Source organism: Megascapheus bottae, chromosome 28, assembly GCF_031878675.1.
Source record: "Megascapheus bottae isolate mThoBot1 chromosome 28, mThoBot2.hap1, whole genome shotgun sequence".
Taxonomy (NCBI): Eukaryota; Metazoa; Chordata; class Mammalia; order Rodentia; family Geomyidae; genus Megascapheus; species Megascapheus bottae.
Genome location: NC_143536.1, coordinates 8,719,726 through 8,740,785, shown reverse-complemented (window position 1 = coordinate 8,740,785; position 21,060 = coordinate 8,719,726). Strand labels below are relative to the sequence as shown.

The following is a 21,060-nucleotide window of genomic DNA, read 5'->3' as shown; positions in this document are numbered from 1 at the left end:
AAGTGTGTATGTGCACATACTTGGCTTTTTTTTTTTTAAGAGTCTCAATATGTAATTCAGGTTGGCCTTGAACTCATAATCGTGCATGTCAGCTTCCCAATTGCTGGGGTTATTGGTATTCATCAGTGCTGAATCTTAACATTTTAAAATAAATAAACACCATATTTGGGGTCCCCCTGCCCATACTCTTGGAATGTACACCAGTCTAGCTTCAACACTCCAGGAAGTGTCACAGCACTGGGACTAGGCCTCATGCAATCAGGGTCTTCTACAAGGGGTAGAAGTTCAAGGCTCAGGTAATTCTTTTTTCTTTTTTTTTCCAGTCCTGGGCTTGAGCTCAGGCCCTGATCACTGTCCTTGGACTTTCTCAAGGCTAGAGCTCTACCACTTGAGCCTCAGCACCATTTCCGGCTTTTTTCTATATATGTGGTACCGAGGAATCGAACCCAAGTCTTCGTGGGTGCTAGGCAAGCACTTTACCACTAGGCCAAACTCCCAGCCCAAGGCTCAGGTAATTCTAACAGCATCTCCTTGCCTCAGGTTCACAGAGCTCAAGAAACAGGTAGGTGTAAACAGGTGTGGCTGGAGCCCATTTCTCTGCACCTCAATCCCCACCCCACCTCACCACCCTCCTCATGTCCAACCCCCATCAGTCACTCCTGGACAAGCAAGAACTTGCTCTGCATTTCTCACTGACTTTACTAAAAGTTAAATAATTGTACAGAGTTGCCCATAACTGGCTGTACACGGCAAGGGGATTAGGTTCTCAGCAGCAGCCCCAAGAGATGAGGTCGCATGTACCTGGAGTCTCACAGCTGCTCTGGCCCTCTCAGAACGTGAGGCTCCTCAAGGAGGCTGCTGGCTGCCTGGTCCCCAGTCCTGAGTCAGCCAAGTTCCCAAGCTTCAGAGCCTCAGTTCAGGGCATGCAGTTGCTCCTTACTTCCTTACCCTCTGTCCACCTCAGCTGTCCAGGCCTTGCTGTTCTTGAACTCTGTCATGCCAGTCTTGGGGTCCTGAGACCAGAAGAGCTGCTCCCCCAGGCCTGGAGATTGGATGAGTCAGGAGCAGCCTTTCTAGAAAGGGCAAAGTAGCAAGTTGGCATGAGAAGGCATGATGGGAACAAATGAGCAGGAAAATGGTTCTGGAAGCAGCTCAGGGCAAGGAAAGCCAAGAAAGCTCTGTCTACCTTCCTGTTAGCCCAAGTTCCCCAGTAGCTGGGCATCTGAGCCCCAGGCCTTGGCACACAGCAGCCACTTGGGTAGCTAGGAGGGAGTTGAATCAGGGTGGAGTGGCCTGGTGGGTGCAGAGGTGGCATCGGGGGACCGTGACGATCCAGGGCTTTGCAGTTCAGTAAGTCTGGTGTTGGAAGAAATGTAGTAGGACATTGGTGGCTCACACCTATAATCCGAGCTCCTCAGGAGCTGAGATCTGAGGATTGTGGTTCGAAGCCAGCCCAGGCAGGAAAGTCCATGAGATTCTTATCTCCAGTTCACCACTAGAAAACCAGAAGTGGTGCTGTGACTCAAAATGGTATAGAATGCTAGCCTTGAGCAAAACACTCAGGGATAAGACCCAGAGTCAAGCCCCAAGACTGGCCTCAAATAAAAAGGGGGGAGGAAATGTGGCTGTGGGGGAATCCCGCAGGACCCCAAGGTTGATTGCAGGCCCAGGCAGGGGGGCTCCAGAGTCAAAGGATGCCTCTTCTACCTGTGTTCTCAGTCACAAGGTTTCACAGTGAGCAGCAGGCACATTCCTCCCAGAATCCTCCTAGAAAGAGGCTCTGCCTCCCTGTTCTCCATTGTGCCACCCTCCTTAACAGAGGGTCTCTAGGAACTGTCCCTTTCCAGTGCTGACGGAGTGGTCTGGGGACCGAGTGGCAGCTGAAGCATGGCAGGCTCTGATGTCCTCCAGGTGAGGGGCCGTGGTCCCCATCACCCCCCAGGCAGGCTCCAGGGCCTGGACCCTGGGAGGTGGTTGCCATGGTTACTGGGAGGAGGAGGCCATCTGTGTGGAGATGAACGTCTCAATGACCCCGTGGTTGGATGGTAGCAGGTGGCTGTGGCCATTGGTGGCATCGGAGCTCTGATACAACACCAGGCTGCTGGAGGACACTGCGGAAAGAAATGGAGCTGCTGGCTAGCTGGTCTTGCTCACCTGCCCATCTCTAGGGGTGCTTAAACCTCACCTGAGCCTCAGAAGATCACACAACCCCAAAGGCAAGTCTCTACTTATATGTCTTTTTGTTGTTGTTGTTATGGGGCTTGAACTCTAGGCCTGGGCGCTGTGCCTGAGCTCTAGTGCTTGCTCTACCACTTGAGCAACAGCTCCACTTCTAGTTTTCTGGTGGTTAATTGGAGATAAGATGGGCATTCTTGCCTGGGCTGGCTTTGAATCATGATCCTCCAATCTTAGCCTCCTAAGTAGCTAGGATTACAGGCGTGAGCCACTGGTGCCCTTCACTAATTTATATCTTAAAGGGACCCTTCCAGCCAGGCTGTGGAGCCACCAGGTGTGGCTAGCTCAGGAAAGTTTGGAAGTTTGAGGCAGTACTAGGTTTTGAACTTGGAGCTTTGCACTTGCTGGACTGGTGCTCTGCCACTTGAGCCCTACCTCCATCCTTGGTTAGTTGTTCAGGTAAGGTCTTGTGTTTTTGCCCAGGGCTGACCTTGGACAGAGATCCTCCTACTTGCACCTCTCATATAACTAGGATTAAAGGCCTGAGCTACTGTACTCTTTAAAGACAACTTATTAGGTGCTAGTCATTCAAAGAATAATCAGTTCTGAGCCCAGCCAAACTAGACACATCTGTGAATTACTTCCGGCCTGCAGTAAACCTAGCTGACTTCCTATTTCTTGCCTTGGCTGTATCTTCCAGGTACTTCATTTCTTCCCTCCACTGAGTGAAGGAGCTATGCTTGAAATCCAACTCTGTAGAACACATACCACATGGCCCTTCATGGGTATGAGGGCTGTGTCTCCCCCATCTGCACCCCTCCCCAGGATACAGCAATGAAGAGGCAGGATGAGGATGGCTCACCTGTGGGGCTGGCACTGAGCCGGTGGGCAGGCTGCAGGTGCTGGATGCTGCCAGGGTCCTGGCTGGGGATGTGGATGGTGGTGGCTGGAGACCCGGGAGCGTGCAGCCCAGACTCACTGGAGGCCTCAGTGTCCGAGGTGAAGACCTGGAGACCAGAGCAACCCTCTGAGCTCCTGGGGCATGGAGTAGGGGCTCTGGACAGGGCCACCGGAGAACCGGGGCCTTACCTGCTTGGTAGGCGTTAGGCTGGCCAAGGCGCTCAGGTTGGTGGTGTCTGTGATGAGCATGGTCTGGGGAAGGAGGCCGGTATGCGTGTACTGGGCCACCTCAGGCTTGTGGCTGTACAGGGCTGGCCGGAAGGGAGGGAGACAGAAGGCAGACATGACACGGCTTGATAGGGCAGGGTTCCAAGGAGGAATAGCCCTCTCTGCCACTCCAGGGATCTGCTCGAGTATGATCAAGAGGACTACATACACCTCCTTTTGTCTCCTGGAAGCCACAGGTAGGAAATGGAGCAAGAGGCAGAGGTGCTGTGGTACTAAGCACAATGTTCTACCAAACACATGGGCTTCTGAGCTAAGTGCAGATGCTGTACTAAATGCAGGGCCTTACGTATTAGACACAAGCAGTGTTGTGCTAAGTGCAAGTAGTTGTACTAACTACAGGCAATGTACTAAGCACAGAGGTTACTGTACCAAATGCAAGTACTGCTGTATTAAGTGTAGGTGCTGTTGCTCTAAGTACAGCTGATACACTAAGCATGAGTCCTACAGTACTAAGTGCTGATGTTATTGTACTAAGCTCAGGCCCTCTTGTACTAGCTGCAGATACTGTTGTACGAAGCACAGGTGATATACTAAGTTCAGGTACTACTGTACTAAGCACAGGGGATGTACTAAGTTCAAATACTGTTGTATACCATGTTACTAAACATAGACCTCAGAGGAAAGGCAGGAGGCCCCCTATCAGCATAAGCAGGGCAGAGAGCAGCTATATCTCCACCTATGTAGCCTCTTTACCCCCTTCAAAGGTATGGACACCCTCACACCCCACCTCAGAACCACATCTGCCAAGACTCCATAAAAATGTAAGGTGCAACATGCATGTGCACTCAGGCACCTACCCTGGCAGCCGCACACGTGGAGTCACAGACAGGTTCACATGCCCTGGTCCCAACGCTGAATTCCCACCAGGTCTGAACCCAGCCAGGGGTGAGTCTCTGTGGTGGGGAGCCAGCTTCATGGAGTCCCCCGCCCCAAGCACTGGCTGGCATGGGAATACACAGCCCACCCCATGTGCAGAGCAGTGCGCATGTCCTACCCCACTGAGCATCTTCACACACACACATTGGCTGGGTGGTGGCCCATAGTCATCCGTCACAGAGCCCCAGAGACCACGACCTGCCACCCCCCTTCTTGCACCCTCCACCCCTAGCCCAGGGCCGGGACACTCACCATGGGGGCTCTGCAGCTGCGCCATGGTGGCCATGAAAGGGGCCTGGGCCATGTGGCTCTGCACGGGGGGCATAAGAGGCTGCTGATAGGAAGGGTGCAGGGGCTGGGAGAACTGGACAGGCTGCAGGGTGGTCAGGCTGCTGCCCATGCTGTTGATGACTGGTACACTCTGTGCCTGAGTAGAGGCCAAGCCTGGGACAGGAGAGGCAGAAGTCAGCCAAGCCCCCTTCTACACACACACAAAACCACTGTCTCCCCAGTCTCAGCCCAGATCTTCAAGGGAGTAGTGGCGGGGGGGAGGTAGGAGGAGAAACCATCCTTTCTTCCATGAACCCATTGGTTAGGAGAAGGGGTGATTTAAAAAATAAATAAATAGGGGCTTGGAGTTTGGCCTACTGGTAGAGTGCTTGCCTAGCATGCACGAAGACCCGGATTCGATTCCTCAGTACCACATACATAGAAAAAAGCCAGAAGTGGTGCTGAGGCTCAAGTGATAGAACTATAGCCTTGAGAAAGTCCAAGGACATTGCTCAGGCTCTGAGTTCAAGGCCCAGGACCAGCAAAAAATACATATTAAATAAATAAATAAACACCTGAGCTAGGCCTGATAGTACATGCCTGTAATTAATCCTAGCTATAGAGGAGGCTGAGATGGAAAGATCAAGGTCTGAGGTCAGCCCCAGGCAAAAATCCATTACAATAACTAAAGCAAAGAAGACTGGGGAAGGTGTTTCAAGTGACAGAATGCCTGCCTAGCAAGCACTAGACCCAGAGACAAAGGAACAAAAGAAATAGCCCTGGTACATCACCTCCTCTCAGCCTTTAGCATGTTATCTAGGCTGGTGACCAGTTCTCTGGGGTTGTCAAACTGGATTCCCAAGAAGCCTTGGGTTTCAGAGCAGTGCAGATGTCCTGAGCTTAGCTTTGTGTTCTCTCCTCTCCTCTTCCTACAACTCCCTATCTTTAACACTGGGTCATTTTATTTTATTTTGTGGAGATCCATTTCTGGTGTGTGTGTGTGTGTGTGATTAATTGGAGATAAGAGTTTTATGGACTTCTTCTGCCTGGGCTGGCCTCAAATCATGATCTTCAGATCTCAGCTTCTTGAGCAGTTAGGACTAGAGAAATAAGCCATGGCACCCAGTCCTGAGTGATATTTCTTAAAAACACTAGAAAACAGGGTGGGAGTTTGGCGGTTTTGATCTGTTTGGTTCCCTCACACATCACTGATACAGGGAGGAATACACTCTACACAGAAAACTGGCTACTCAAGAGGCCTCGGAAGGAAGAAAGGTCTACTGCTGGGGCTGGGCAAAAGCACGAGCCCCTATCTGAAAGGCAAACTGAAAAAGCAAAAGGACTGAGCATGACTCAAGGGAAGGAAGGAAGGAAGGAAGGAAGGAAGGAAGGAAGGAAGGAAGGAAGGAAGGAAGGAAAAAAGAAGAGAAGGGAGGGAGGGAAGGAGAGAGGAAGGATGGAGAAAATAGGTGGTGTGTGCATGACTGAATGATTCCACTTCCTGGATTCTGTGAGCCCGCCCCACCCCACCCCCAGATCTCTCCCTGCCTCCACCAGCTCACCGATGACCAAGGTAGAGGCACCGGTGTTGGTGAACGTGGGCCCCAGAGAAGCAGGCTCCCCTGGTCCAATGGTCATGACTCCAGGAAGGGAAGCCATGATGAGGTTCTGGGGCTGCTGGTTGAGACTCGGAGATGTCTGCTCCAAGCTATGCAGTGCTGTCAGGGTGCTAACGGGGGGCAGGGAGCCCCCAGTGGCTGAGACCTGCAAGAGGAAAGCCAGGCTGAGTTACAGGGGGAGGAAGGTCTCCCAGATCCCCTACCTCCCTAGGGACCACTGGAGGGTCGCACTCACCAGCTTGGCTTCGGTGCTCAGCAGGCTGTGGCTGGGCTCCAGGCCTGTGGGGGACACTTGGTGCAAGGGTGTAGACACGGTCACTAATGGGCCACCACTGCTGGATGGCACCTCTGCTGCTTCGCTGCTGGCAGGCTGTCCATAGCGCACACCTATCGTAGAGACAGTCTTAGCACCCCTTCTTCATTTCCTCACCCCCCAAATGCCTCATTATTTCTCACCACCCTGCTGTGCTCAAGCCACATAACTGCCTTGCCTCCCACAGCCAAGAAACTTTACCGTGCTGTCATCCTACGGGTTCAAGGCCCACACCCTGAGCTGGCTGTCCCCGTTCCCTCCAGGGTACTAGGACTGCTTACTGCTGGCCCTGACACAATGTTGCCAAGTACTGGTAGCTCACACATGGAATCCTAGCTACTTAAAGGACTGAGATCTGCGGATCACAGTTCAAAGACAGCCCAGGAAGGAAAGTTCATGAGACTCTTTCCAACTAACAGCCAAAAAGCTGGAAGTAGAACTGTGGCTCAAAGTGGTAGAGCACTAGCCTTGAGCACAAAAGCTCAGGCCCTGAGTTCAATCCCTATGACAGACAAAAAGCAAAAAATTAAAAAAAAAACCCCACAGTGTAAACCCAGCACTGTGGCTCACCCCTGTAACTGGAGGATAGTGGTTCACGAGCATACTGAGCAAAAAAGTTCACAAGACTTCATCTCAACCAACAGCCAGGCACTGTGGCCCATTCCTGATATCTAGCTGCTGGAGGAGGGGGCAGGGGAAGGGTAAACACAATGTCTGGGGACAGTGGCATGTGCCAGTCACCCCCAGGGATATGAGGAATCACAAACAGGGCAGCCTGGGTATAAAAGTGAGATTTTTAGTGTCTGTGGTGGTTTCTGGGACGGATCCTCTGCAGACACTAAGAGAACTTGTACAAAATTAGTTGAATTCCATTGAACTCTGCGCAGCTAGACTGCGTGGACTGGGTGAAAATTGGTTGGATTGAACAGTGCCAAACTTAAAGTGGGAGAGTTGGCACTTACAGGGGGAAATGGGATGGAGAAGACTGGAGTAGAGGGAAGGGACTGTGGTCAGCAGAGTGAGTGGACTGAACTGGACAAGTAGACACCAAAGAATGGACAGAATGCACGAAGTAGAATGGAACAGGTGGACTGGTGGGTGGGGTTACTGTAGAATACAACCAAACTGGTGCTGAGGGATGCAGGTGATGCCTGCCAGTAGGGCCTCCTACTTACCTTCTGTCCCCTCAACCTGCCCTCTGTCCCCTTCATCTTTCCTCTGTCCCCTCCATCCACTTGCTGTCCCCTGTAGCTCACAGCCCAGCCCCTGCCCAGCACACTCACTGTGGACCTTGCTGGGGGAGAGAGCCGACGGGGGCAGGCCAGGGGAGCTGTGGGCTGGCAGTGTTGGGCCAGGGCCTGGCCCTGGTGGGGGCCCGCTATACGTATCCATGGCCAGCTTGTGCCGAAAGGCTTCTTCCTTGCGTCGGTTGGCAAACCAGTTGTAGACGCGCACCTCCGTGACAAGGTTGGAGCCCAGTCCCTGCGCTTGCGAGGGTGACACTCCCCTCTGGATACATTCTGCCCTGTAGAAATGGCCACCCATGAACCTGCACGCCTGGCAAGGGAGGCAGAGCCTGAGAGATAAAAGCTCCACCCTAATGTCTGAGGCTGGCAGATCAGACTTCCAACACCAGTTCTGCTGTGTGACCCTGGACAAGTGACTTAACCCCTTTGATCTGGGTTGTATATGAGCAACATTGCTGTGGGGTTGTCATTCACCTCAGCCCTCATCAAACCAGCTCTCCACCCAGTTACCTATTGCATTCCTCCACCAAAGTCTCTCGTTCCTCCTTGCTGGGGTTCTTCTGTCTCTCATAGGCCTGGAACAGGATCTGCTGGGATGCTGGACCCCACTTGAAACGGTTCCTCCGCCCCTTCTTGGTTGGCAGCTCATCCCCCATGGGTTCTTCAATCAGCCCCCCCTGCCCTGCGTGGGTGAACTCTGGAGGATAAAGAGCCATAAGTGGGGCACTGGCCATACTCACCTCCCCACATCAGCTCACTTGATCATGATCTTGATTATCTCTCATTCCCAGAGGAGCCTGCAGGTAAACCTAGAAATCATCTCAACAAGGCATAAACACACTGGCCACCACTTTCTTAACCTTGCAGACATCACCAATTAACCGCTGCACAATTTTCTAACAGAGTCAAGATAGAAGCTCTCCATTCTCAACACTAGATTCCAGGTAAGCAGCAGCATGAGTTCAAGCTTGGCATATTTAGTCTCCCCATTTTACAGGTGAGGAAAATGAAACTTAGGGAGGCTACACATCTCCCTGAGACCTAGAGGGCACACAGTAGAGAAGTAACTTGAACCCTGTCTCCTGGGAAGATTCTGAGATATTTTCAACTCTCCAGACTTGGGAATAGGACTTGCTAGGAAGACAGAGACTCAGCTGGCCCTCATTATCTGGTTGGTCCTTTATAGATGATCCCTGAGGAAGCTACCAAAGGAATGGGGGAGAGGCTAAGAATGTGGCTTAGTGGTAGAGTGCTTGCCTGAAGCCCTAGATTAGATTCCTCAGTGCCACATAAACAGAAACAGACAGAAGTGGCATGGTGGCTCAAGTGGTAGAATGCTACCTTGAGCAAAAGAAGCTCAGATACAGTGCTCAGGTCTTGTGTTCAAGCCCCAGGACTGGCAAAAATAAAAAAAGAAATGATGGAGACCCCAAAGCCAAACCTTTTTCTGGGCTAGAAGCTCGCCTTTAGAGCCATAGCTCATTCCTGCCTACCCACCCACATGGCCTCTGAGCAGCCATCTTGCTGTCTACCCATCTCTATGGCCTGGTCTCAGGATGTCAAGCAGAGACAGGACTCAAGACCTGGAGTGCATGACAATCCAAACTTGGCCCCCATGCCTATATATATATATATATATATATATATATATATATATATATATATATGTATATGTAAGTGTGTATGTATATGTATATGTATGTGTGTATGTATATGTATGTGTGTATATGTATGTCCTCTCTAGATGGGCACTGGTGGTGGTTCACACCTATAATCCTGGCTACTCAGGTGGCTGAGATCTAAGGATTATTGTTCAAAGCCAGTCCAGCAGTCCAGGAAAGTAAAATCTATGAGACTCTCACCTCCAATTAACCACCCAAAAAGTCAGAAGTGGAGCTGTGGTTCAAAGGCAAAAAAGCTCAAAGACAGTGCCCAGGCCCTGAGTTCAAAGCTCAGTATATCACAATCACACACACACACACACACACACACACACATACACACACACACACAGCAAGGACATCAACAAAACCCAGGAAATCCTAAGAAAGGGTAACCACAGGTCCTTAGGAGAAAAAATAATGAAATAAAACAAGTCCACCTCAATGGGATACAGAAATAGAGAAAAAGCTAAATATATTAATACTAGATTAATGTTGGTTTGGCAATTGCGACAGAGATAGCTAATACACAGACTAGGTAGAGGTAGTATATGAGAATTTTCAGGAAGTGGAAGCATGATTCAAATAGTAGTGCATAAAGGGGGAGGAACAAACAAAAACCAAAATGGCTTAGTCTAAAGGCCATGCTTGGCACATGAACGCTCCTGACACACCTACCTCCCTGAGGTAGACCAGATGTCTCTTGCCTGCAGTTACCATTTAAGAAATGCTTTCATTTTTGTGTGTGTTAGGACTGGCACACAGTAGGAGCTCAATAAGTACCATTCCACAATAATGCAAGTCTCACATCCATCTTTGCTCACACTTTCTACACCAAACTGCAAACTAGTAGAAAGAAGGGACCAGAGGCATCCACCTAACTGTCCTCCCTTAGAATGCCTTGTGCAGATGAGTGAGCAACACTGCTATAGTCCCAAGGGCAGAGGCCCAGGCCCTGCCAGGGAGGACACAGACCAGAGCAGTTACTTACGCTGAGCCACCTCTCGCTGCTTGCGGACATACCAGGTGTACAATGCTGCTCGCTTCTGTGTCTTCATAGGGGTGCCTTTGTTAAGGTGCTGGGACAGATGGGACTGGTTGAGGCCGGTGGTGTCCACCACCTCCCGCTGAGGGATGTTGTGCTGCTGTAGGTACGATTTGACCATCTTTGCTACACGCCATGGGTCCTCCCTGGGAGAAGGTGAGCACAGGGCTTGCTCAGTGGTGACCCACTGGCCCTGCTGACACTGCTGGGGTCCTAAGCCACCTAGAGGTAGGGAAGGACCCCTGGGCTGAGGAGTGAGGAGAGCTGATCACCCATACTGGGACACAAGCCTAGGTAGCTACAGATATATAGACTCAAGGAGACAGGAAGGCAATCAGACTGAAGGAGAATCACATTGGAAGTTCACACCAGATGGGGCAGGGTCTCCCCTTCATGCCTCCTCTAAAGTTCCTCCCCTCTCCCTGGCTGGGAATAGGAAAACGTGTCTACCCACTCTCTCACAATGAGGCCTGGCGAAGTACATCCCTGATGAATGCTCTAATGACACTGACAGCCAGGCGCCCAGGTCTATGATCCTAACTACTCAGGAGGCTGAGATCTGAGGATCAAGGTTCGAAACCAGCCTGGGCAGGAAAGTCTATGAGACTCTTATCTCCAATTAGCCATCAGAAAACTGGAAATGGTGGTGTGTCTCAAAATGGCAGAGGGCAGACAGCCTTGAGCACAGGAACGGCTCCCAGATCCTAGGTTCAAGCCCCATGACCAAAGAATTAATTAACTAATTAATTTATTAACATAGATATACAAATGAGGGGATGGAAGGATGGATGGATGGATGAGTGGATGAATTGGGGTGGATGAGTGGGCAAATTAGTGGATAAAAGGGTAGAGTATAGTCTATCTGATATATCTGTTCTTGTTTGTTTGTGTTGTTTTGCCTGTCATGGGGCTTCAACTCAGGGCCTGGGCGCTGTCCCTGAGCTTTTCAGCTCAACGCTAGAGCTCTACCACTTGAGCCACAGCACCACTTCCCCCTGTTGTATTATTTCTGCTGTTTCAAGGCGGGCTTCCAACTCTCCATCTTCAGACTCCTCAGGGCTGGGGTTAGAGGTGTGTTCTACCACACCTGGCTTCTCTCTCTTCGTTTCTAATTTTGTACCAACCGCAGCACTGCAGTGACACCAGAGAGGCCCTCCTACCCAGCCCTTCCTTTCTCTCTTGCCTGGCACCCTGGGCAACGCCCAGGGAGGACCCCATTATGAGCTTTGCCCTCTCTCTGACTTCCTTTTCTCTTGATCACACAGGAAAAGAAGGTGGGGTAGATAAGTGAAAATTTAAAATTCCACAGGAGCAGGTGCAGCGCTGGGCTAGCAGTTTAAACCTTACAGTCACTTAACGAAGCAGGCTGACTCAGCTAACTCAGATACCCAGGCTACAGAGCAGACCACTCGGAAGGGTGAAGTTGATGCTCTAAGGTGACGTAGTGAGGGCTCAAGAATATTTTGCAGCCAGGAGCTGGTGGCTCACACCTGTAATCCTAGCTACTCAGGAGTCAGATCTGAAGACCACAGTTCAAAGCCAGCCTGGTAGGGGAAGTCTGTGAGATTCTTATCTCCAGTGAGCCACTAAACACCAGAAGTGGAGCTGTGACTCCAGTCGTAGAGCGCTTGCCTTGAACACAAAAGCTCAAGGACACAGCGGGGGCCCTGGAGGTCAAGCTCCAGAACCAGTACGCATGCGCACCACACACACACACATGCGCGCATGAATTGCTGGGTGCTTCCAGGCTTCTGTTGGAGCTTCGGCCTTCACCTCCCCCTTCTCTGGGTGCCAGGCAGGGCTAGGAGGGAAGGGCAGTTCAAAGTCCAGTCTAGGCTTCTGGCAAACAAGTTTATCCTGATGGCCTCTCTCCTCCTCTCAGAGCAGCAGCACCCCCCCCCTGCAGTCTTCCTTCTATCTAGGGAGTGTGAGTCACCTTTCCTTGTGCAGGGTCCCTGGGACTCAAGAGGCTCAGAACTAAAGACTATGTGCTCGGCTCCTTCTCTATGTCTTTCCCCCTCCCCCCCCCAAAAAAAATCACAAAGGACAAAGACCAGCAGCACATCTGCATCATGGGTCTCATTACTGACACAAAATAGTGATAATTAATAATAACAATAAAATAATAATGGCATATGCTACCATCCTGCATGTGCCATGAGGGCCATCTGCCTATTCTGCGCCTGTCGCATTGTTTAATCTAAGGGCACACATGATTTCCGTCTCCCATTTTCCAGAGGCTTAGCAAAGGAAAGCCACGTACCCGCTGATGGGTTGAAAAGGAGCAGAGTTGTGATTAGAACCCAGGCAGATTGGCTGTCCGTAGTGATAGCAGATGCTCCTACTTCCACTACTGTGGTCCTAGTGCTTACCCCACGCTCTGGTGATGAGAAGGAACAGAGAGCTTTAAATTGGGAGTTTGAGGTGCTCTGTGACCAGGAGGACTCACAAAAGATTATCACAAAGAAAGGGGTCCAGGTATTCCCTTAGCTTGAAGCATCCTATTCAGTCATTCCCTCTGTGGAAAGCAGAGATTATCAGGAAAGAGGGCTGTGAGGAGAAGGAACAGCACATGCAAAGGCCCTGAGATGGGAACCTGCTTGTGTGCATGTGTGTATGGAGAGACAGGATAGAGTAAAGGGTGCAAAGTGAAGGAAAGAAAGAGGTCAGGGGAGTGATCGGAGAATGTGGTGGGGGTGTAGAGGATGGCATTTGGGCAGGGAATTTGAATTTTATTCTTTATCTACTTAGGGAAACTGAGGCAGAAGAACAGCAAGAACTCATCTAGTATCATACAGTAAACTCAGAGAGAAGACCTAGGGAAAACTTCTGGCTACTGCAACAGGCTTGGGAAGAGACAGGAAACAGGAGACATCCTGCCTCTTCCAATAGGCCATCTTTCCAACAGCTTCTGTTTGGGCTCCAATTGTTGCCTCATCCCCTCCTGCCTCAACCTCCCCACCTAATAAGGCCATCCTCCAGGGTCCTCCCTATCCCCAGTCCTTTTCTGGGGGACTTTCTGACCCTGCTCCCAGGCTAAAGGCCCCACTTCTCTCCCCTCTGGGGTGATCGCAGATGTCTTTTGTTACCTGAACAATAAGTAACCCAGGTAGTTAGTTATCAACTCCACATGAACAAGGAGCTGGTTGATAATTTATAGCAACATCTCAAATTTAAATGGAAAGTAAATAGCATGCTGTTAGCATTAAAGAAAACCCAATTGGTGGGAGGGGAGCGCTTACAGCCTCCTCCCTGCTTGGGGCACCTCATTCTCTCCCCTGCCCCTTCTCCCAGCTGCTCGGAGACCCTCTGCCCTTCTGCCTGCTTGGCTCCCCACAGCGCTCCATCTCTTGTTCTTCCTCCTTCCTCGCCACGGGTCCTCACCTTCTAGGTCTTTCTGCTGGTCCCCAAGGAGTACTTTGACCTCTGCTCCCCCCTCCGTCCAAGGCTGTGGACCCAGGCCTCCCCCTGCCCAACTACCCCACCAGAGGGGCTGCTGATCAAGAGCCCAGCCAGGTAAGAAGGCCCTTGGGTCCCCAAGTCTTCCCGGTCTCACCCCCCTCCCCCCCAAAAAACCCCTCCAGTCCCACCTGGGGCCCTGAGCAAGTCAGGCCCAGCCCCACCCTGTCCTGGTTGTCCTGGCTTTGGATCTGGCAAGGCCTGGCTCTTTGCCCCACCCCTGCGGTGAGGCAGCCCTTTGCCCTCTTCTTCCTGCCAAGTCAGGGGGCCTGACTGCTCCCCTGCCCCCTTCCCCAAGGCCTCATGACTCTCGGGGACTTCTAGGAAGGCTGGGATACACTCACTTCCCACGCCAGCCCAAGCCTGAACCAGGACCTTGGACAGAATAGAGGCATGCCCCCCCCAGCCCCCTGCAAAACATCTCCCCAGCTTGCCTTTTAACTCCCTGCCCCCGATTCCACTCCAGCCTTAGCTTCCCTCCCATGCTAAGCCTCAGTTTCTCATATTGGTGAAGCTAAATTATCCCCAGCTTTCCCTTAGGGCTCATCACAATTGCCATTATGGGAAATTAAGGGTTCTCAAGCAGGTGAAGGTTGGGGTACATGCTACAGTGCCTTTTTTGGAGGGTGTTTCCCTGTAGCCCCCAACTCACCCTCCCCTCACCGTAGCACCCCCCCCCCATTCTCTCCACCCCCACTGGGTGGGAGGTTGCTTAGCCCAGGTCTCTCCAGGCCACCAGGGCTGTGGGCCTTACAAGTTAATGATCACAGGCCTTATCAGAGCCTTTTGCCATTTATAAATTTATAAAACAAAAGAGAAATAATAAAGTGTGTGGGTAATTAGTAACCAGGTTAGCTCTTCTGAGGAGAGGGGAGGCCTCGAGCTTCTGGACCCACCCAGTTCTCCAGGAGATGGGGAGGCAGACAGCAGATGGGGAGACCCTCAGCCCCCTCAAGGAGGCAGCTTGAATCCAGAGAGGCCTCTGATACAAGCCTGTAGCCAGGTTGGGGGGGATTCACGGTGGGCAGGAACCCAAGGTTCCAGCTACCTCAGGTAAGAAAGACTGGGACTTTCCCAACGGAACTCTCGGTCCTGGAAGATCAGGGAAGCTCCCCGAAACCCCAGCTTTGGCTCAGCCTCTCCTAAGCCTCCAGTCTGAGCACTTAGCAGGGAAATGAGTTGGGAAAGTACAGATGGCGCAAAGGTTTATCCCACCCTCCAACCCTCTGGCCCTCTAGGCATTTGCGTTGTGGCCTCTTCAACGCTTTCCTCCATCTGAGGGTACCCCCTGAGCCTGACCCACTTCCTAGGGACTGGGCTGGAGGCCATTGTCCATCCAGATTTTAGTCTCAGCAGACAGGTACAGGCTCCAGCCTCTAAGCCAGCACCCTCTTGAGTTCTTCTCGAAGCTGCCCCCTGCTCCCTCTGCTAGGCTACCAGGCCTGGCTGGACTGGCAATGGCCAGAAGCGAGGGTAGGCCTTTGGTGGGCTGGGCGGGGGGAGATCAAAGGTGGGGTGGGGTGGGGGGTTCTTACTGCAAAAGGGTCTCCACCACGGCTTTCTGGTGGGCTGCCTCTTCAGGGCTGAGGGTCTCCAGCTCTTTAAGAATGGGTGGCGTGAAGTCTTCCCCATCGTCGTCTGTGTCGTCCTCGGAGCCCCGGGTCTCCCCTAGCCCATTGGGCAGCTCGGTCAGCTCCCCTCGATTCCCTCCGCTAGACTCCCCCTTGTCCAGGGGAGCATCTGAAGCCAGCAAGTAGGGTCCCGGCTCCCCTAAGGCCTGGATCAATGCCTCTTTGCTCAGGCCGGATTCGAGCAGGGCCGTCAGGAGCTCGCTCTGCAGCTGGCTCAGTTTCGACACCATGGCTGTGCGGACACCCGGCCACGCGGCCACCAGCCACCAAGCTGGCCGCCTCCGCCTCCCCCACCCACCGTGCTGGCCAGCCGGCGATCACGAACCAAGCTGCAGGTACCCACCGCTGCCGCCACCCCCAAACCCCACTAGCCAAGCCCTAGTGGGCACCCCCAACCCCCCAATCCTGGCCCCAGAGGCCAGTGAATCAGGGCCCCTGCCTGCTCTGTTTACATTGGAGCTGGGGAAAATTCTCCAAGGTTCATATTTATCCGTGTGCTTAGCGAGGGGACTGAACTTTGGACTTCAGCCCTGCAAAGTACAGGCCTAGCATCTAGCCAGCCGGAGCCCAGGGAAATCATGGCCTTCCATGGGGGTGAGCGTGGGGGAGGTGGGATGGGGTGAGGGGGGCATCTCGCGGCCAGGGAGACCATCCAGCGCACACAACCCTAGGTTTTACCCCTCAGGGGCCTAGGAAGGGGCCAGGCCCAGGACCGAGAACCCCTAAAGTTTGTTTCTCAGGGGAAACAGAAGCACCAGGAAGTTGTAGTCCTCTGGGCCAGCTCTCAAGGACAGAACTAGGTCAAGTCCATTTGGGGAGTTTTCTTCTCACCCCATCTCATACTTCCTTACAGGAAATAAGCTCCATCTGCCATGGGCCAGGGACTGGCTAGGTCTGTCATATGCAAGAGTCAGTCTGAAGGACAGATCCCCACCACGTGGCAATCCAGGCCCAAAGAGGTTAAACGTCTTGTGGGAAGTCACACAGCCATAGTGGTGACCTGGCAGGGTGGGGTTAGGTTCAGGAGAGTGAGGATCCTGTGCACCCCTCCCCCATGAATTTTAAGAGGTACCAAAAACTTAGTCATGGAGACCGATAACATTTATTTATTTATTTGTCCAATATAGTTTGAGAATTAAAGTTCATACCAAAGCCCTTTAGAATGAAAAATGGGATGGTCCATATGAAATCTTACACGTGACTATTCATAGTTGCATCATCCGACACAGCTAAAATGGAGACAGGAAAGACATGAACACCTATCTAGGGGTGAATGATAAAGTGGGGATAACCGTGCAACAGTGTGTTGTTCTCGTGTTATAAAAAAAAAAGGTGGGGGGCAGGCTAGATGGCTCATGCCTGTAATCTTACCTACTCAGGAAGCTGAGATATGAGGATCATGGTTCCAAGCCAGACAGAAAAATCCCTAAGAGATTCCTATCTGTAATTAACACCCCCCCCAAAATGCCAGGAAGTAGGACTTTGGTCCAAGTGGTAGAGCACCAACCTTGAGTGGGGGGGTCAAGGGAGAGCTAAGGAACAGAGCCTAGGCTCTGAGTTCAAGCCCCAGGACCAGAAGACACACGTATACACAAAGATATGTAATAAAAGGAAATGACTCCAGGAACCATGTTCTATTTACATAAAATATCCAGAACAGACAAATCCATGGACCACTCGCTGCTAGAGGCCCGGCGCTGATCAGGAGCAAAAAATGAGGAATGGTCACTGTATGGGTATGAACTTTTGGGGGAGGATGAAAATGCTAAAGAATTGCTTATGGTGGTGCTGCAGAGTTCCAGAACATACTAAAAACTGACGAAATGTACATTTTGAGTATTTCTTGTTGTGTTTTATTATTATTATTACAAGGATGATGTCCAGAGAGGTTAGAGTTATATTAGTCAGGTTTCCCAGAGAGAAGGTTAAGTGTGAGCGTGAACACGACCCATTCCCATTTCCTACCTGCTAACACTGTGAAATCATGTGAGGCCACTGAGAACTTGAAATGTAGCCAGTGATTCTTGAGAGTCGATCTCATATTGAGGGGAAGGAGGGGCAGTTGTGAGTTTTGGGTTGTTTGGGGTTTGATTTTAAAGAGGACCTCAGGATCCTCTTGTCTCTACCTCCTGAGTGCTGAGATTAAAGGCATGTCACCACCATCCCTGGCTGAAGCATGATGTTTTTGATACACTGGTTTAAATTTTTTAATAAAGGTAAAACGTTTTGGTGAGGCTATGCAAGGAGTTTGAACTCAGGTTCCAGCGACTGTTTAGTGGGCAGCTACTTGCTCTCTCCACACCCCAGGCCTTTCTTTTTCCCTTATTGTTCAGACACCGTCTTGCTTTTTGCCCAGGCCAGGCTAGACCTCTATCCTCCTGTGTATAACAGCTATGAAGCTGAGATTTCAGGCCCACACCACCACACTCGACTCCCTATTGGCTGAGGGTGAAGCATCTTATAACTTCTTGTGCAGGCCAGCCTCAAACCATAATCCTCTCAACGTCAACCTTCTCAATAGCTAGTCTTCCAGACCACCACATCTGGAATATTTTTAAATATTATTAAAATCATGTGTCGGCTCACACATGGAATGCTAGCGCTTGGGAAGGCTGGGGCAGGAGCAGGATCCCAACTGGGTTACGTTGGTGAAACCTTGACTCAGATTTTTTTTTTTCTAATAGCCAGGAGTACTTGTGGCTCAACTTGCAATCCTGGTTCCTCTACTGAGGAGACTGAGATCTGAGGATGGCTGTTCGAAGCCAGCCTGGAGCAGAAGAATCTGTGAGAGCTTGATCTCCAACTAACCAGTAAAAATGCTGAAAGTGGAACTGTGGCTTAAGTGGTAGAGCATCCACCTTGAGTGAAAAACCCAAGTGAAGGCCAAGAGTGTGGCCTAGTGGTAGAGTGCTTGCCTAGCATGCGCGAAGACCTGGGTTTGATTCCTCAGTACTATGTACATGGGGGAAAAAAAGCTGGAAGTGGTGCTGAAACTCCTGTAGAGCTCTAGCCTTGAGAAAGTCCAAGGACAGTGCTTAGGCCCTGAGCTCAAGCCCAAGACTGGCAAAAAAAAAAAAAAGCCAAGTGAGACAGCAAAGCCTTGAGTTCAACCCCCACTACCACTACTGGCACAAAACCAAAACAGTTAAATTGTTTTTGTGATCTAAGGAGTGTGGCTAAGTGGTATAGTGCTTGTGTAGCATTGCTAGGCCCTGGGTTCTATCCCCAGCACTACCAAAAGGTAAGCACAAATTGCCTATGTGGCTTATACTTTTGTCAGTGGACATGGCTGTCCTGTAACTTACTCACATGCTGCATTGATGATTTACAGACTGCCTTTTCTGTTACACACGTAACACCTCATGAAGAAAGGGCTTTCTTCTGCTTTGTTCCCTGATGCATAGCATCTTGGACATACACACACAAGGTGCTAAATAACTTCATTAAATAAATAAGTTACTATATATTTTATTGCACTTAACCGTGTGCAATTTGTGTGTGTGTGTGTGTGTGTACGTGCACATGCTTCCCCAAATACAAGATCAAATCCTGCAAGCAATGGTTTTTCCTCTGAATTCTAGTGTTAAAAATGTAAACCCCAGCAGTACTGGGAGATTGAGCCTGGTGAGAGGCCGTGAAAAGCCTGGCCAGTGGCTCACACCTGTCATCCTAGCTCCTCAGAAGGTTAAGGTCTGAGGATCCTGGTTTGAAGCCAGCCTGAGTAGAAAAGTCCTTGTGAGACTCCTATCTCCAATTGACCACTCAAAAGCCAGAAGTGGTTCTGTGGCTTAAAGCGGTAGAGGAATAGCCTTGAGCAAAAGATGCTCAGGACAGTGCCCTGACCCTGAATTCAAGCCCCACAGCTGACCAAAAAAAAAAAAGCAGTTAGGGTCTGAGAACCACCTGCTCATGAATGGCCTGAAGGCTTTATCTGAGGAGTAGATTACTTAGGAGTGCTAATCTGGCTTTCTTTTGCTTTTCCTACCTTCTGCACATCAAAAATCCTTTGTCCCAACACTGGCCCCTTTGCCTGAAACTTCTCAGTATCACAATTGAAAGCCGAAATTTTAGTTATATATATATATATATATATGCAAATATATATATATCAAAAGCCAAATTTATACACACACACAATCAAAAGTCTAAGTATATATTTAGGCATTCTAGGGCTTGAACTCAAGGGCTAGACACTGTCCCCAGACTTTTTCCCTCAAAAGCACTCTACCTCTTAAACTACGGAGCTCCACTTCTGCCTTTTTGGATAGAGTCTTATGGAATTTCTTGTCCAGGCTGGCTTTGAACCACAGCCCTCAGATTTCAGCCTCCTGAATAGCTAGCCACTGGCACCTGGCTGCTTCAGAGTTCCTATCAACTTCCTTTATTCTCCCCACTTGTCCTTTCTCCCTCGGGGCGCAACTCTGGAAAGCCCATGGCTTCTGCATCTCTGGAGATCTCTGGAGATCTCTTCCTTGGTGGCCCCAGGCCCTGGTCTCAGCTCATCCAGCACCTCCCCAGCGTTTGACGAAGGGATGCCTGCTCTCCCACCCCCAGATCACCACCTCATCCATCAGCCTCTCCCATCCGCTTGTGAGGACTTCCCCATTTTCAGCAAGATTTTCCCTACTGCTGGAACCAGTACCACCTAGTTTATTGAAGCACCTGCTTAGCAAGCTCGAAGCCCTGAGCTCAAGCCTGAGTAGCAGCATGCATGCGTGCGCATACACACACACACACACACACACACACACACACACACACACAGAGTCTGTTTCCTGTATGAGGGTTTTGTCTATTGATTGTGGACAACAGAGAATCAAAATCTAAGGGCCCAGTCTTCATTAGAAGCCTAGCACTCTGCATACTACATACACCCAAAAAATACTTGCTGAATGTAGCCCAGTCAACAATTTCTTGAGTTTTTCGTGATTTCCTAAAGCTGTCTTATCCATCGGGCTAGACTGAAAAGTCTGGAAGAGAGACAACCTTGACCTTCTGTCTACTCCCTTTTCTCCTGCCCATAACACATAGTGGCCCTGGAAGCCTAAAGCAAAGATTGGTGCCTGAGCTTTTTTGCTCAAGGCTAGCGTTCTACCACTTTGAGCCACAGCTACGCTTCTGGTTTTTGAATGGCTAACTGGAGATCAGAGTCTCAGGGGGACTGTTCTGCCTGCGCTGGCTTTGAGTCACGATCCTCAAATCTCAGCCTCCTAAGTAGCTAGGATTACAGGTGTGAGCCCCTGTCACCCAAGATTTTGAGTCAGGAAGAACGCCTCATAGAAAGGACTTTGAAGCCGGCTGTGGTGGTTCATGTCTGTAATCCCAGCTACTCAGGAGGCTGAGATCTGAGGATCAAGGTTCAAAGCCAGCCTGGGCACTAAAGTGTGTGAGACTCTTATTTCCAATTAACCACCAGAAAACTGGAAGTGGCGCTGTGAGTCAAGGGGTATAGGGTGGTAACCTTGAGCTGAAGAGCTCAGGGACAGCGCCCAGGCCCAGAGTTCAAGTCCCACAACCGATATACAAAAAAAAAGAAGGAAGGAAATGAGGGAGAGAAGGAGGGAGGGAGGGAATTC

The 21,060-nt window shown here is 50.8% G+C and overlaps 1 protein-coding gene and 1 long non-coding RNA gene across 3 annotated transcripts; one reads left to right on the top strand and one right to left on the bottom strand.

Moving 5' to 3' along the window:
• Window positions 1–681: 681 nt before the first annotated feature.
• Hnf1a (HNF1 homeobox A) lies at window positions 682–15,716 on the bottom strand. Its single transcript, XM_090320282.1, has 10 exons — window positions 15,389–15,716; window positions 10,341–10,540; window positions 8,199–8,385; window positions 7,725–7,966; window positions 6,364–6,515; window positions 6,072–6,273; window positions 4,492–4,683; window positions 3,265–3,386; window positions 3,038–3,182; window positions 682–2,111 (listed from the first exon to the last, which is right to left on the bottom strand). The coding sequence occupies exons 1-10, from the start codon at window positions 15,712–15,714 to the stop codon at window positions 1,984–1,986; spliced, it is 1,896 nt and encodes a 631-aa protein (XP_090176408.1). The 5' UTR covers window positions 15,715–15,716; the 3' UTR covers window positions 682–1,983.
• LOC150045111 (uncharacterized) lies at window positions 13,610–18,019 on the top strand. Of its 2 annotated transcripts, none has more exons than XR_016532959.1 (3): window positions 13,610–13,910; window positions 15,655–15,819; window positions 17,140–18,019. It is a non-coding gene; the product is annotated as an uncharacterized LOC150045111 (long non-coding RNA). The 2 variants fall into 2 exon arrangements; XR_016532960.1 differs by lacking the exon at window positions 17,140–18,019 and adding an exon at window positions 16,338–16,590.
• The last annotated feature ends 3,041 nt before the right edge of the window (window positions 18,020–21,060 follow it).

What these genes read in the sequence shown, in the direction of transcription:
- Hnf1a (XM_090320282.1), bottom strand. Translation starts at nt 15,714, where the DNA reads ATGGTGTCGAAACTGAGCCAGCTGCAGAGCGAGCTCCTGACGGCCCTG. An exon ending in TTGGTGGAGGAATGCAATAG is followed by an intron (nt 7,967 to 8,198) that starts GTAACTGGGTGG and finishes CCATTTCTACAG; the next exon opens with GGCAGAATGTATCCAGAGGG. An exon ending in TGCCTCTACCTTGGTCATCG is followed by an intron (nt 4,684 to 6,071) that starts GTGAGCTGGTGG and finishes CTCCTGTCCCAG; the next exon opens with GCTTGGCCTCTACTCAGGCA.